General features: G+C 44.9%; 1 protein-coding gene across 2 annotated transcripts in view; it reads right to left on the reverse strand.

Moving 5' to 3' along the window:
* Positions 1-13,943, reverse strand: part of DHRSX (dehydrogenase/reductase X-linked) — a 403,310-nt gene that overhangs the window by 310,987 nt on the left and 78,380 nt on the right. For both annotated transcript variants that reach the window (XM_040423740.1, XM_040423739.1), the window contains exons 2-3: positions 2,858-2,965; positions 240-308 (exon numbers count right to left, since the gene is read on the reverse strand). In XM_040423740.1, the coding sequence (XP_040279674.1) occupies positions 240-308; positions 2,858-2,965 (177 nt within the window). The remainder of the gene's footprint in view (positions 1-239; positions 309-2,857; positions 2,966-13,943) is intronic.

Raw genomic sequence — 13,943 nt, forward strand, 5'->3', positions numbered from 1 at the left:
GCTCAAGTATTCCCATTTCATGATGAAGAAGAAATCTCTACAGAATGAATCTAAATGATAGAAGCGATGTTTATTTATGACTTGACAAAACCAACTAAAACTTAGCATGACAAAGAAAAGTCAAGATGAAGCACAAGGCAAAGACTTATGGTCCTCTAAGCATTGGACCCATCCCAGAGAATGCTCCATTAGCTCCCCGGCCGTCAAGGTACTGACTTCATAGAAAATACGGTACATACCTTTCTCATTCAGGGTGTCTTGTTGTATCCTCGTCACTGCTTCATTGCCTTCAGCTTCATTGTTCCCCGCTGTAACGGATCATAGAATTGGTTATGGCTTGAATTACAATAGGAGGATAACAATTGTTGCATAATGCTGTTTATGTTTTAAATAATGTTCTTATGAATATAAAGCAGAATAGAACAGTGTGCGGAGAAGAAGAACTGGAATTACATCATCGCATGGAAGATATTTAAAGTATACCTATTTACATTTGTTTCCATAAGTCAATACTGTAAGCAATGATAATAACTTTAGAATCTATCTGGTTAGAGAAAAATGGTTAGTTCCCCATATGTCAAATTCCTCGTTCCCTCTATATCTGGCTATTGAACCTCTTGTAATTGCTCAGAATCTCTGCATTCACTGAAAAAAATTGAACCGTGAGGTCTGAAAGTGCAGGAGCATCTGATTGAGAGATGCAGAGAGACTGAGTAAGACAAAGTGAAGAGGGAAGTGCGTGATCCACTCATATATAGGCCACTTCAAGATGACAGCTATCATTTTCCAGCAAGTTCTGTATTTGTCTGTGGCACACCCGTGCTTGATTGAGAGCAGCCCTGATCAGTCTTTTTATGCATAATCTCCTAGACAGTCTGCTGCTGCGTGTGGACATGTCTCCTGACTCATAGAGAAGATTATCACAATACTTAGGCAAGGAGAACATGGATAGATCACCCAAAACACTAATTAGAGCCAGCTACTCCTTCTGTAGAAGCAGACACAGAATTGGGAGCCAGGGACATGGTGCAGTGTTCCTGAGAGAATATTATATCAGCTAATGCTGACTCATCGGGAACTGAGCGCATGAAAAACTCAATGTTTTATAAAGGCCTCATGCACACGACAGTTGTTTTTTGCATCCGCAAATTGTGCGTCCGCCCAAAAAAATGAATGCGGCATCCGTTTTTTCCCCCACAGATCCCTTGTAATAAATGCCTATCCTTGTCCGCAAATGTGAAAAAAGTAGGACATGCACAATTTTTTTTGCTGAAGGGAAACACGGACAACGGACGCGGAACACAAACGGATGAACTATCTGCATTTTTTTGCTGACCCATTGAAATGAATGGGTCCCCATACTATCCGCAAAAAAAACGGAACGGAGGCCGAGAAAAACAACTGTGGTGTGTAGGAGGCCTAAATGTACTGGTGTACTGTGCTGTTTTATCCCTTTTTTCCCCAATGTATACATTAAACGTACGGCAAATATGTGATGTGCACCCTACTCCAGTGATGTCACCTCCAGTTCTTTCTCATAGCTTAAATTCTTTATATGTTTGATGTTTAAAGTGGTTTCCGAGTGTTTTATAGTAATGACCTCCAAGACCCCCAGTCGATCAGCTATCTGAAGAGGCCACATCTGAAGCTTCCTAGCTGTCTGGCATTTAGATCGTTTTCTACCCCTTAAGGCCCCTTTCACACGAGCGAGTATTCCGCACAGGTGCAATGCGTGATGCGAACGCATTGCGCCAGCACGGAATCCGGACCCATTCGTGGGTCTGTGTACATGAGCATTGTTCTTCGCACACCACTTGTGCGTTGCGTGAAAATCGCAGCATGTTCTATATTCTGCGTTTTTTCACGCGACGCATAGAAGTGAATGGGGCTGCGTGAAAATCGCATCGCATCCGCAAGCAAGTGGGGATGCAATGTGTTTTGGACTGATGCTTGCTAAGAGATGTTGTTTGTAAACCTTCCGTTTTTTTATCACGCGCGTGAAAAACGCATCAATGCGTGTTTCACCTGCGCAATAAAAACCGAACACAATCGCAGGCAAAACTGAATTAACTTGCTTGCGAAATCGCACATTTTTAACTGAACGCATCCGGACCTAATCCGTATCGCTCGTCTGCAAGGGGCCTCAGGCCTCGTTCACACATACATGGGTTTTCACGGACCACGGTCCGTGAAAACCCGACCTGCCATCCTGCTGAGTGCACGGCGTCAGTGGTTGCTCTGATGCCGTGCTCTTTGTGCCGCCGCCGCTGCACAGTAATACACTCGTATAGATCTATAGACATCCACGTATGTGTGAATGAGGCCTAAACAGGCATAGAAAATGGTAAATGAGATGAGCCTGCCGACCCGCCCCCTTCCCCGCCTACACCAGAAGTCGCAGATTTTGGCGCAACTAACCAATTTAGGCGTATTTAAGCTTGATAAATGACCCCTTAAATGTTTTGAATATGAGTCTGACCAAACACTAAACATATTTTTTTTAATCTGTTTTCAGATTGTACAATTTTTAATTTTTTGGACATGATCACGGAGGGTGCCACCTGAGATGCTGAACACCAGTTAAAATAAAAAATAGTATAAAAACTTTATTACAAACACTGTACTAGGCAATTTGAGGTTGTCCCTCTTCCTCTGCTACACCAAGATGAGATGATAATGAAATGACTGCTACAGAAAAAGAATGGTCAGTGTATTAGGAAGCTCAATGTGAAAACTGAAATATTTCAGGATTATGGCATTTTTTATATAGACACAATCATGGAAAACCATCCTAATTATTAAGACACTGGCTGCAGGAAGACCCGTGCAGGCACATACGAATTTCAAGAAGGCGCACCTATTATCACACGCATCCCAAGTCTTGCTAAATGTTTTGCTGTGTGGTATCCTATGCCTTTTGCGCCTCCAGTGACGATGGCAACTTTTCCATCTTGTCGAGAGAGAACTGCAAGGAACAAAAAACATTGGGAAAATATTTTTAGAGCAATTCTATTATTACTTGAGAACAGATATTCTAAAATGCTGTCAAGTCCTGAAATCTGCTTTACAATTAATCCTTAAATTAGTGTTGTATTAAATTATATCGTAATTATGAAAGGTATCAGAATGTAAAATAATATCTCCATTCTAATGGCTGATTACGCTATAGCTCACGTATCAGATGCGGTGCATAGATTTAAAGTTATTGCTACTTCATACAGTATATCTAATGTATCCCTATGACACTGCTGTGCGGAATACTGTGACACATAGGTGCCCCTAAAACTTATTAGACATTGATGAATATAAATGATATGACTCATAACTGCTGCACAAGTCAATGGTATTTTATGTATTTTTGTTTAATTTTAGCCTCCAGGATAATGGATATACATAAAAAGTAGAAGCCATGAGGAGCCAGAAAGTTGAAAACTATCGCTAAAATGGATTAAAGGGAATGCCTACTGTTAGGGTACTTTCACAGTAGTTTTATTCCGGCCGCCTCTCGGCATGTTTACCGTGCTGCCGCCGGAACGTGGCAGTCCGGGGGCACGCGTGCAGTAGCGGCAGCACGGATCTGACAGGCTGTTCACCCTCCGTAACACCCTGCCGGAGTTCCTTGCCGCTAGTGTGAAACTAGCCTTGAAAGGGTTGTGTCACTTCAGCAAGTGGCATTTATCATGTAGAGAAAGTTGATACGAGACACTTACTAATATATTGTGTTTGTCTATATTACCTCCTTTGCGAAGTGGATTCATCTTCCCAAATTTTACACTGCTCATTTCCATGGTTACGACCACCCTGCAATCCATCAGTGGTGGTCGTGCTTGCACATTATAGGAAAAAGCGCCAACTTCTCTGGTGACCAGGACAGTGGGAGTACACATAGACTGGTGCTTTTTCCTATAGTGTCCAAGCACGGCCACCACTGATGGATTACAGGGTGGTGGTAACCATGGAGACGAGCAGTGTATAATGTGATGGAAAAATGAATCCAGCCAGGACAGGAGGCAATATGGACAATCACAATACAATAGTAAGTGGGTTGTCGTAGATTTATCTACTTGATAAATTCCATTTGCTGAAGTGACAAAACCCCTTTAACAACATTTAGCTTTTTTTTTTTTTACTTTAAGATTATTCTTCCAAATGTGCTGTAAACAGCATTATAAAGCATTTACTAATATACTGCTATTAAGAGAGCGATACAATTTCCTCCATTGCTTACTCACTTTTCTCCACTGTCTGCAAGGCAATCTGGCTGCTGACGGAGGGTCATATAACGTCCACCAGCAGCCTCCACTGAAAAACACCACGCACAGCTGCCGTATGCGGATGCCGTACATCAGTGGCCATGTGCAGAAGAGTGTACTCAACCAGGGGGAATATATTTACAAAGAAGGACATTGGGGCTAATCCTCTAATCGCAATAAGTGCCTTACAGTGACATACCGTCAATGGAGGCAGACTACACGACTGCTATATGGCCCGGGGGCAGGAGGGCTCTGGCGCTGACCTTCCTCTTTTCTCGACATGAAAGCACTGCATTAGGGGGAGCTTGGTGCAAAGCTGTATAAATCCCTATGCACTGAGCTCCCCCTACTGGTGGCTGCAGGTAGCCAGTTTTGTAATAAAAACTTCTCAACATTGAAATTGCAACACCAAACAGAACAAGCCGTAAGGCTATACAAGTCAAAGAAGTAGCAGGAGTTCACGGTGCACCAGTTTGTATTGCTGCACTGGGAGGGTTGCTATGTCTACCATACAAGCCCCGGCTGCTGGTCTTATTGACAGCATGACGAGGCATGGAAGGTGCGTGTATTTCAGGGCATGGTGCTCATACACGTGACTGAATAAATCGATTTGGTTTCCATTTTTTTATCATTGACATGCCTATAGAGCATGTGATTTCCATAATTCCATGACTTTCCTTGCTTGGTGTTACAATTTCAATGCTGAGAAAAGTGTTATATGAAGGGAAGCAGTGATTTAGAGCTATATGGGGGATATTGAGCAATATGCTGTTCAGAATGAATGTCATATTCATGGCATGTTCCCCTTTTTCGATATAGAAGTCGGATAAAGTGAACCAGGCCAAAGGCAACTTGTTTTAATTACCATTTCTTTTTTTTTTCCCGCTCAATAAATTTTTTTCATTTAAATTCATTGTCTGGGAATGTTTGATGCATGTGTACTGGCAAACTGGTGAGGCAGGGGGGCCCATACAATAGTTTGCTATAAGGCCCCATGAGATTGTTCCCAGTTATCAGCTCTTTACGGTGGACTCTAGATGGTTTAGAGGGTCCTTCCAGACCACAAGGGATATGGTCCCACTGATTATCCTCTCAAACCTTGTCCTGATGGCCCAGTGGCTCCTTATCAGGAGGGGAGTAGTAGAACATTCTCTGCTCCAGAAACTCGGCAAAAAGGTAGTAAAGAGCACAGCCTCAAAGTTGTCCTAAACTCATCTGTTCTTACTCCTGACATGGCGTAGAGAGGCAGAAAGAGGCTTGGCTACAGTTCCAGTGAGATCTATGCTCTCCTTAAAGGGGTTGTCTGCTTTTTATTTATTTATTTTTTTATATTGATGACCTATCCTCAGGAGAGGATATCAGCTCAGTGGGGGCAGACTCCCAGCACCTCAGATGTTTAGCTGTTTGAAGAGACCGCAGCGCTCGTACAAGCGTTGCCTACTCTTCATTGTTTACCTGTTCACCACTGCAGCAGCGATTAGGTGTAAATACAACTCCGCCGTCCCATTGTAATTACAACTGCTCACCACTACAGTTGTGACAGCGAGCAGGTAAACAGTGAAGAGCGCTGCTTTCTCTTCAAACAGCTGATCGGCAAGTGTAAGTGTGCAGGGAGTCGGCCCCCCACCGATCTGATATTGATGACCTATCTTCAGGATAGGTTATCAATATAAAAAAAGCGGACAAACCCTTTAAATCTTGCTGTGAGACTGCGTAATGCCAGGTATTGCATTTTCAATCTGGTTCCTGCGTGCTAATACTCATTTAGTGACTATTCTCGTTTTTGATTTGGCTTCTTTACGCCATTACTCTGTGCCTTCTCTTTGCTTGCTACTGTGTTTGACCCAGAACTGTTTAGTGACCATTCTTCTGCCCTTGCATCTCTGTACCTTTGCTTCTCTTGGTTCTGGTTGGGCAGGTTTCACTTATTAGATATGGTTTTGGTTTTGACTGCTCTGTTTTGGACCCCAGTTACGGTAGTATGACTACTAGACCTGTTGGCGCCACCTGCTAGCAGAACACCATACCACTCCCAGGGCCCACTCAGGGTTAATTAGTTAGGTCCCTGAATAGGATAGCCCCATATTCTGCTGTAGGCAGGGCCCTGTACTTCTAGGGTTGTTGCAGGGCAAGTTCACCAGCTCTTATTGAACCAGGTAGCTAACGCCAAGTCTGGAAGTGAGTAGTTTCCTGGATAAGACGACCAAGAAGGCCTGCCAGCTCATTGCAGGATCAGATTACAAGCTATGGAAAAGGGACAGGATGGAGGAGTGAGAGAGACAGACAGGCTGCGGCAGCTAATGGTAAGGGTACTTTTATTATCGCGGATGAAGCAGTCAGTCCTGATATCTGTCAGATCTTCAGCGGAGATGAGGGCTGCATTTACATGCAGCAATCACCTCCACTGTATGGGGACAAGCGATCACTTGACTCCATAGAGAATCATTATTTCTGCGCAGCAGATTGTTGTTTTGAGTCACCTGCCGTCAGCATACACAAAGCAAAGCAACACGTGAAGAATGGTGTGCATACCCACATAGCTAAAAGGAATCAGTCACCTCTGGCTAGCCCTGATTTGTACAGTAATACATGTATAGAACACCTGCCGCTGACTCCAGGTCAGTCATTTGTATTTCAATATGCATCCCCATTACTCCTCTGTGCACCACAAACCAGCCATGGCATGCCTTGAGAGGACACACATAAGGGTCCAATCACACATCCGCAAAATTGGTCTGCATCCGTTCCACAATTTTGCGGAACGGGTGCGGACCCGTTCATTCTCTATGGGGACTACGTGCTCTCCGCATCCGCATTTCCGGAGCGTGCCCCCGATATTCCGGTCCGCAGCTCCGGACAAAATAGAACATGCCTTATCCTTGTCCGCAATGCACTACGGACGTGTGAATGGACCCTAATAGAGAGGACTCCTGGAGAAGTCTGTGCTCTCTATGACTTCCACGGCCGGTTTGTGAGTGTATAATGGGGATGCATAGATCTGGGTCAGCGGCAGGTGTTCTGTACATTATTATTATTTATCATTATAGCGCCATTCATTCCATAGTGCTGTACATATGATAAGGGGTATGTATACATAATACAGACAATTGCACTAAGCATGAACAAGAAAAGTTACAGACTGGTACAGAAGGAGGGAGGGCCCTGCCAGTGAGGGCTTACAATCTACATGGTATGTGAGAAGGACACAGTAGGTGCAGGTGAAGTTGGTCATGGTGGTATAGAGGCAGCAGGGTCACTGTACTATACATGTATTATTCTACTTAACAGAGCTTGTAAAAAGTGACAGATGCCCTTTAGGAAAAATACGCTAAATATCTGCAGTCATCATGACTATGAGAAGGGGGAGGGGCGGGGGGGGGGGGGGTCTTGTCAAACTAATTTGCTTGCTTTCTATGCAGTAGTGAGCGTGAGCCGGAACTGGACATGGGCTGACAGAAGATGTAATATATTAATCTACTGAAAGCATTGCTATTCATATATTAAGCCCATGCTGGTCTTAAGCTGGCCATACAAAATAGATTAATGTCAGACAAACCTGACGATTAAGGCTCCATTCACACGTCCGCAAATGGGTCCGCATTCGTTCCGCAAAGCGGACCCATTCATTTTCTATGGGGACGCAATGGATGCGGACAGCACACCCGATCTTCAGCTCCGCAAAAGATAGAACATGTCCTATTCTTGTGCGCAGCTTGCGGACAAGAATAGGCATTTCTATAGAGGTGCCGGGCGGGTGTGTTGCGGATCCGCAACACACCACGGACGTGTGAATGGAGCCTTAGACAGGACCACGGGGGTTGTCCCGATTGCCAAAGCAGGACAAGTTGAGGGAAAGAAGTATTGGGCTGTTGGGTTTCAGCATGTGTAATCCATTTGTTCTTAGGGGAAATAAGCAGTCACCAAAGACTGTATTACACTAATCGCTAATGAGCGTTCGCATGATCATCGTGCAGTTAGGGTTGGGCAATATCAAAAATATTCCCACGCTAACGATATTAAGAAATTTATCACAAAAACAATATATATCGCGATATATACCCATTTAGAAGAAAAAACACTTGGGGCCACAAGGAGACATTATACTCCATGAGGCCACTAGGAGACAATATACTGTATGGGGGTAATAACAAGACATTATACTGTAAGGGGCCACAAGGAGACATTATACTGTATGGGGGCAACAACGAGACATTATACTGTATGGGGGCCACAAGAAGACATACTATATACTGTATATATTAATGTTACATGCTACCTGGCCTGATATAATCCCAGTAACGGACCTGGCTTATATCTAATGAGGAGCTGGTGGCAGTCTACCGGGCTGGCAGGGCTCTTTCGCTGGGGCAGTGAAAGGGCTCTCTCTGTCTGTGATGGTTGTGAGCGAGTGTTGTGCCATGCTGGAGGTCGTGTGGGCTATCCTCTCTCACTCCCCGTGCCTGTGTGAACAGGGTGTGTCTGTGTAAAGTTGTGCCATGCTGACCTTACGTACCCCCAGGGGGCGCGGAAGTTAACATCTTGGTAAAAGTGAAAAGACCGTACCGCGTGATCCTGATGTAGTAGTGACATCAGACGGGGCTGCGAGGTTGCCAGGACAAAAAAAAACAGGTGATGTCCTTCCTGGGCACCGCCGGGTACTAGGAGGAGGTTCATTCCCCACTATAGTAGCCTGGCAAAGCCCCTGACAGACCTCAGCAAGAAGAAGCTGTCCTCTGCATTCAATTGGACAAACGACTGTGAGAGGACCTTTCGGGTGCTGAAGACCGCCCTTTCCAGCTTCCAGCTGTTTATAGTACAGACAGACGCCAGTGATTTTTAATTCGGTTCCATGCTCAGCCCGGTTGACTCTACGAGCCAGGGACATCCCATTTTGTACCTGAGCCAGAAGCTCCTACCAAGGTGGGTGGCCTACTCCACTATGGAGAAAAAGTGCCTGGCAATTGTATGAACCCTGCGGCATCTGCAGTCTTATCTGTACGGGCGCCACTTCACTGTGGAGAAGGACCACAACCCCCTCAGCTGGTTACACACCGTATCCAGAACGAATGGGAGGTTGCTACGCTGGAGCCTTGCTCTCCAGTAGTACCTATTCTCTATTTGCCACAAGAAGTGCCATGACGGGGACTCTAACGGGTTATCCCAGCAAGGACAGGTTGCGGACGGGCGTGCAGGGGAACACAGGAAAGTGTTGCCCCCTAGCGCCCTCTAAAGGCGTGAGGAATATATGGGAATATAATTGAATGCCTGCCAATTTTCTGTCAGGGGTGATTGGCATCTTGTATAGGAATTAGGCTCCACAGGCGGCCCAGCCTCAAAGTCATAACATTTCACACCTCCAGCAGCTAGATTGGAAGCAAGCTTCTTTGACAGGACACAGTGGCGTGCCCAGGGTGTTTGTCAACCGGAGCGGGTCATTTCTCTGGCACCCCCTTCCCCAAAACTTGACCACATACCTCTTACATCCAGGGACATCTCCTGTCATGTAGACCTTCTCTTTCCTCTTCTCCTCCGTTAGACCGCCATGAGAAATTCTTTCAGCCGCATCTCGTCTCTACAGAGTTTGTAACACAGACACGTTAGATTTCTCAGTTTTTCCATCAACCTCCCCATCCTGGTGTCCCCACAGTGTGATCCTGGTGCCACCCCCAATACCTGTGCCCCCAATGCCCCAGGTACTATACTGCTGAAAAAATAGTGACCCCAGGAGACATAATTGGGGTTCTTTATCAAACTGGTGTAAAGTAGAACTGGATTTCCAAAAGAGCGGTCAAATATGAAAGGTGGAATCTGATTGGTTGCTATGGGCAACTAAGCCAGTTCTACTTTACATCAGTTTGATAAATGGCCCCAAATGTTCCTATAGTGTCCACAGCAGCTATAATGTCCCCTAGAGTGCCCCCAGTAATAATAACACCCAATACTGTGCTCCAGGAAATAATCCCTGTATAGTGTCCCCAGAAATAATAGACTGGCCCCTACAGTGCCTCCCCAATGCTGCCCTCCCACATAGTAATTTCCCCCACACTGCCCCCCACACAGTAATGTCCCCCACGCTGCTCCCCACACAGTAGTGTCCACCACACAGTAGTGTCCCCCACACAGTAGTGTGAAAAACCAAAGACAATCCATGTCTACGCGTTTCAGATCCTATAATATTGATCCTTAATCATGACAGGATTATTGATTAAGGATCAATATTATTAGTATCCGAAATACGTAGACATGGATTGTCTTTGGTTTTTACTGCACTGAATTATTAAAGATACCACGTTATTTGGAAGCTGGACTCTCTTTTTCAATTTGGATACGTACCTTCACGCCTAGGTTCCCGGCGTTGTCCGTGCCTCCTTCTATTGGCTTCAGGTGAGCGCACCACCCTCGCTTTCTATCCAGAGGATAGTTCCGCTCTGCTAAAGCTTGACATAGCCTATATTGCCAGTCTTTAGCGGAGTAGCACTGGTACAGGCAGGAGCAGCGATACTCCAGCCTGTACAGTCCTCAGTGCTCCAGTACACAGTGGTGTACGAGAGTATGGTTTCTAAAGTGCAATAAGCACTTCAGGAGCTCATTTCGCTAGGAAAGCTGAAAAAGAATAAAGTACTTTAAAAAAAATACTATTAAAGATAACACGTTATTTGGAAGCTGGACTCGCTCTCTTTTTCTATTTGGATACGTATCCTCTGGATAGGACATCAGTATCTGATCAGTGGGGGTCCGACACCCGGAAATCCCCACCAGTTGTTTGAGAAGGCACCGCTTCTCCTGTGAGCACATCAGCCTTCTCTCATCTAACCATGTAAAGCACTGTAGATTGGATAGAGGCTGTGCTTGGTATCGCGCTCATTCCCTTCTATGGCGCTGAGCTGCTCCTAGGTCATGTGACCGATGAACATGTCATCAGTGGCCTAGGAAAAATTGTGAAAAGGCAAAGGAGTGCCGGTGCCTTCTCAAACAGCTGATCGGTGGGGGCCTCGGACCCCCCACCGATCATCAGATACTATCCAGAGGACAGGTTATCAGTAATAAAATTTTGGAAAAATACCTTTAACTGCTTGAACATATAGCCCCTTCCCTCTCTATTATATGGTGGGAACGGGAGATTGCAATAACACCTGCACAAGCGTCTTAGACATCTGTTCAGGTCATTTTACTCCTTAAAAAAAAAAAAAAATTAAAATTTTTTTTACCAATATGCGTTAGACATTTCCCTGCCACTCATCAGCATAGGGCACACTGTGAACGGCACCGGCAGCGCCTGAAATAACCAATAACAAAGCTTTGGTCGTTTTGGGCAGGCTGCTGGAGCGATCTCGTGACCTGTAGCACCGGCAGGAGTAATAGCTATAATTGACAGGGAAGGAGGGGCTAGGCTCCCAGGCAGTTACTGTAACAGGAGAGTAGAGCGGTGCGGACACCTGCGAACATGGCGGCAGTAGAGCTGAAGAGGATTCCAGTGTGGTGGATAACTACAGCCCAGACCGGACATCCAGTGCAGTGTGTGATGTATGGATGTGTACAATGTATGTAGTGCAGTATGTAGTAAATGCACAGCAGAATATTATAGCCAAGTGATAAAGTACAGGGAAGATCCACTATATTGGCCTGTTCATCATTTGACTATAAAATCCTGCTGTACATTCAATCCAGACCCCTCCCAGGGGCTTATTAACCCTATGCTGGAGAACGGGAAGCGTTGCTATTGGCATTGGACTGTATGTTGGAGGGGCTGGAGAGAGGGTGGGATGTTATCTACAGATGCGTCCTCTCTTACCTGATCTCCAAACTAGAAGTGGTGTCAATTTTATCCTGACAGCAAAACATCATCATATGGCGAGACTAACTAAACTCTAAAAAGCTGCAATACACATCACAACCACTGGGCGGTGAGTGCTCCACATTTAGCTTATTAGAGAAGCTAGCCTCAAATATGAGATTTTTAGCGGCAAACCTAGCCAGATTTGGTGAGCTCTATGGAGATTAAATGTGCAAAAGTCAAACACATGAGAATAAAGGAACACTAAATCCAGAATCTACATATCATGTGTGATACTGCCTGCTAAGATGTGTATCTAATCCTATCAGGTGTGATACCTTTTGCTAAAATGTGTATTTAATCCGGCCGTGTGTGATAATTTCTGCTGAGCTGTGTATCTAATCCTATCAGGTGTGATACTGTCTGCTAACATGCGTATCTAATCCCATTATGTGTGATACTGTCTGCTGAGCTGTGTATCTAATCCTGTAGTGTGTGATACTTTCTGCTGAGCTTTGTATCTAATCCTATCGTATGTAATATTCCCTGCTGAGCTGCGTATCTAATCCTATTATGTGTGGTACAGTGGCTCATTTTACATTCCCAGGTTTTTTTGTCTCTATCTTTCTTACAATTCCCTCTAGAGAGGAAGGTTTTATGTTAAGGAACAGATATGAGCAGGAGGTCAGATGGAGGGAGGGATAAGAAGGTCCTTACTGGGTGCAGGGGTTTTCGGCAGTGCAGGAAAATAGGGGTAATAGTTGTGAAAAGCAGAAACATTGTTTGCAGTGTATATTTCATTAGTTACAATTCTGGTATAATTTGATTTTGTGCACTTAGGAAGTTTGCTTTTTGGATGAAGACCAATGTCTCGGAAGAACTAAAGCCTCACATTTACACTTCTAGGTGTGAACAATAGAGGAGGGGCTGGATTTACCTTAACACTGGGTTCAGACCTGAGCGTATTTGATATGCGCGTTTAACGCGCGTTTTTGTCCATAGTCAACGCGCGCATTACGCACGTTTGTGTGATTGACAGCAGTGTCCTATGGCCGCAAACGCGTGACAAAACGCCCCAAAGAAGCTCAAGAACATGTTTATGTGTCGGGCGTTTTTCAACTTAGGGTGATCAGGGACTAATCACAGAACAGCTGGATACAAGGGTGAATAGTCAGAGCAAACAAACAGCTAAGGGTACTTTCACACTAGCGTTTTTCTGGCGCTGAGCTCCGTCTTAGGGGCTCAAATCCGGGAAAGAACTGATCAGTTTTATCCTAATGCATTCTGAATGGAGAGTAATCCGTTCAGGATGCATCAGGATGTCTTCACTTCAGTCTTTTTGACTGATCAGGCTTTTCAGAAAACCGTAGCAGGTTGTATTTTTACCTCCGGGCAAAAATCCTGAACACTTTGACTGAACGCCGGATCCGGTCTTTTTCCCATTGACTTGCATTAACGCCGGATCCAGCGCTGTGTGTTCAGTCAAACCGGATCCGGCTTTTGCATCTTAAACCCGAAAAATGTGGAAAAAAAGTTAAAGTCCATAAATGGCGGATCCGTTTTTTCCAATGCATTTTTGCATTGTGATCAAAATCCTGATCAGGATTCAAATGTAATCCGTTTTCACACGTTTTTCCGGACCCGGCGGGCAGTTCCGGTGTCTGAATTGAACGCCGGATTTAAACAACGCTAGTGTGAAAGGAAAGAGACTGGGCCTGGAGCCTGGACATAAGCAGTAAATATGAGGCCTGGACACTTAGCATTATAGCTTCTCACAAATGTCCCATCATCTAACATACCAGGGCTAAACACAGCCGATTCTCAGCCAAAGCCAGAAGTAGAAATCCTTCCTTTACTGTATATTATTTCTAATTCCTTTCCAATCCATTTCTGTAGACAGGTCTGCTTCAAATCCT

The sequence above is a fragment of the Bufo bufo genome, chromosome 3, assembly GCF_905171765.1.
Source record: "Bufo bufo chromosome 3, aBufBuf1.1, whole genome shotgun sequence".
Classification (NCBI taxonomy): Eukaryota; Metazoa; Chordata; class Amphibia; order Anura; family Bufonidae; genus Bufo; species Bufo bufo.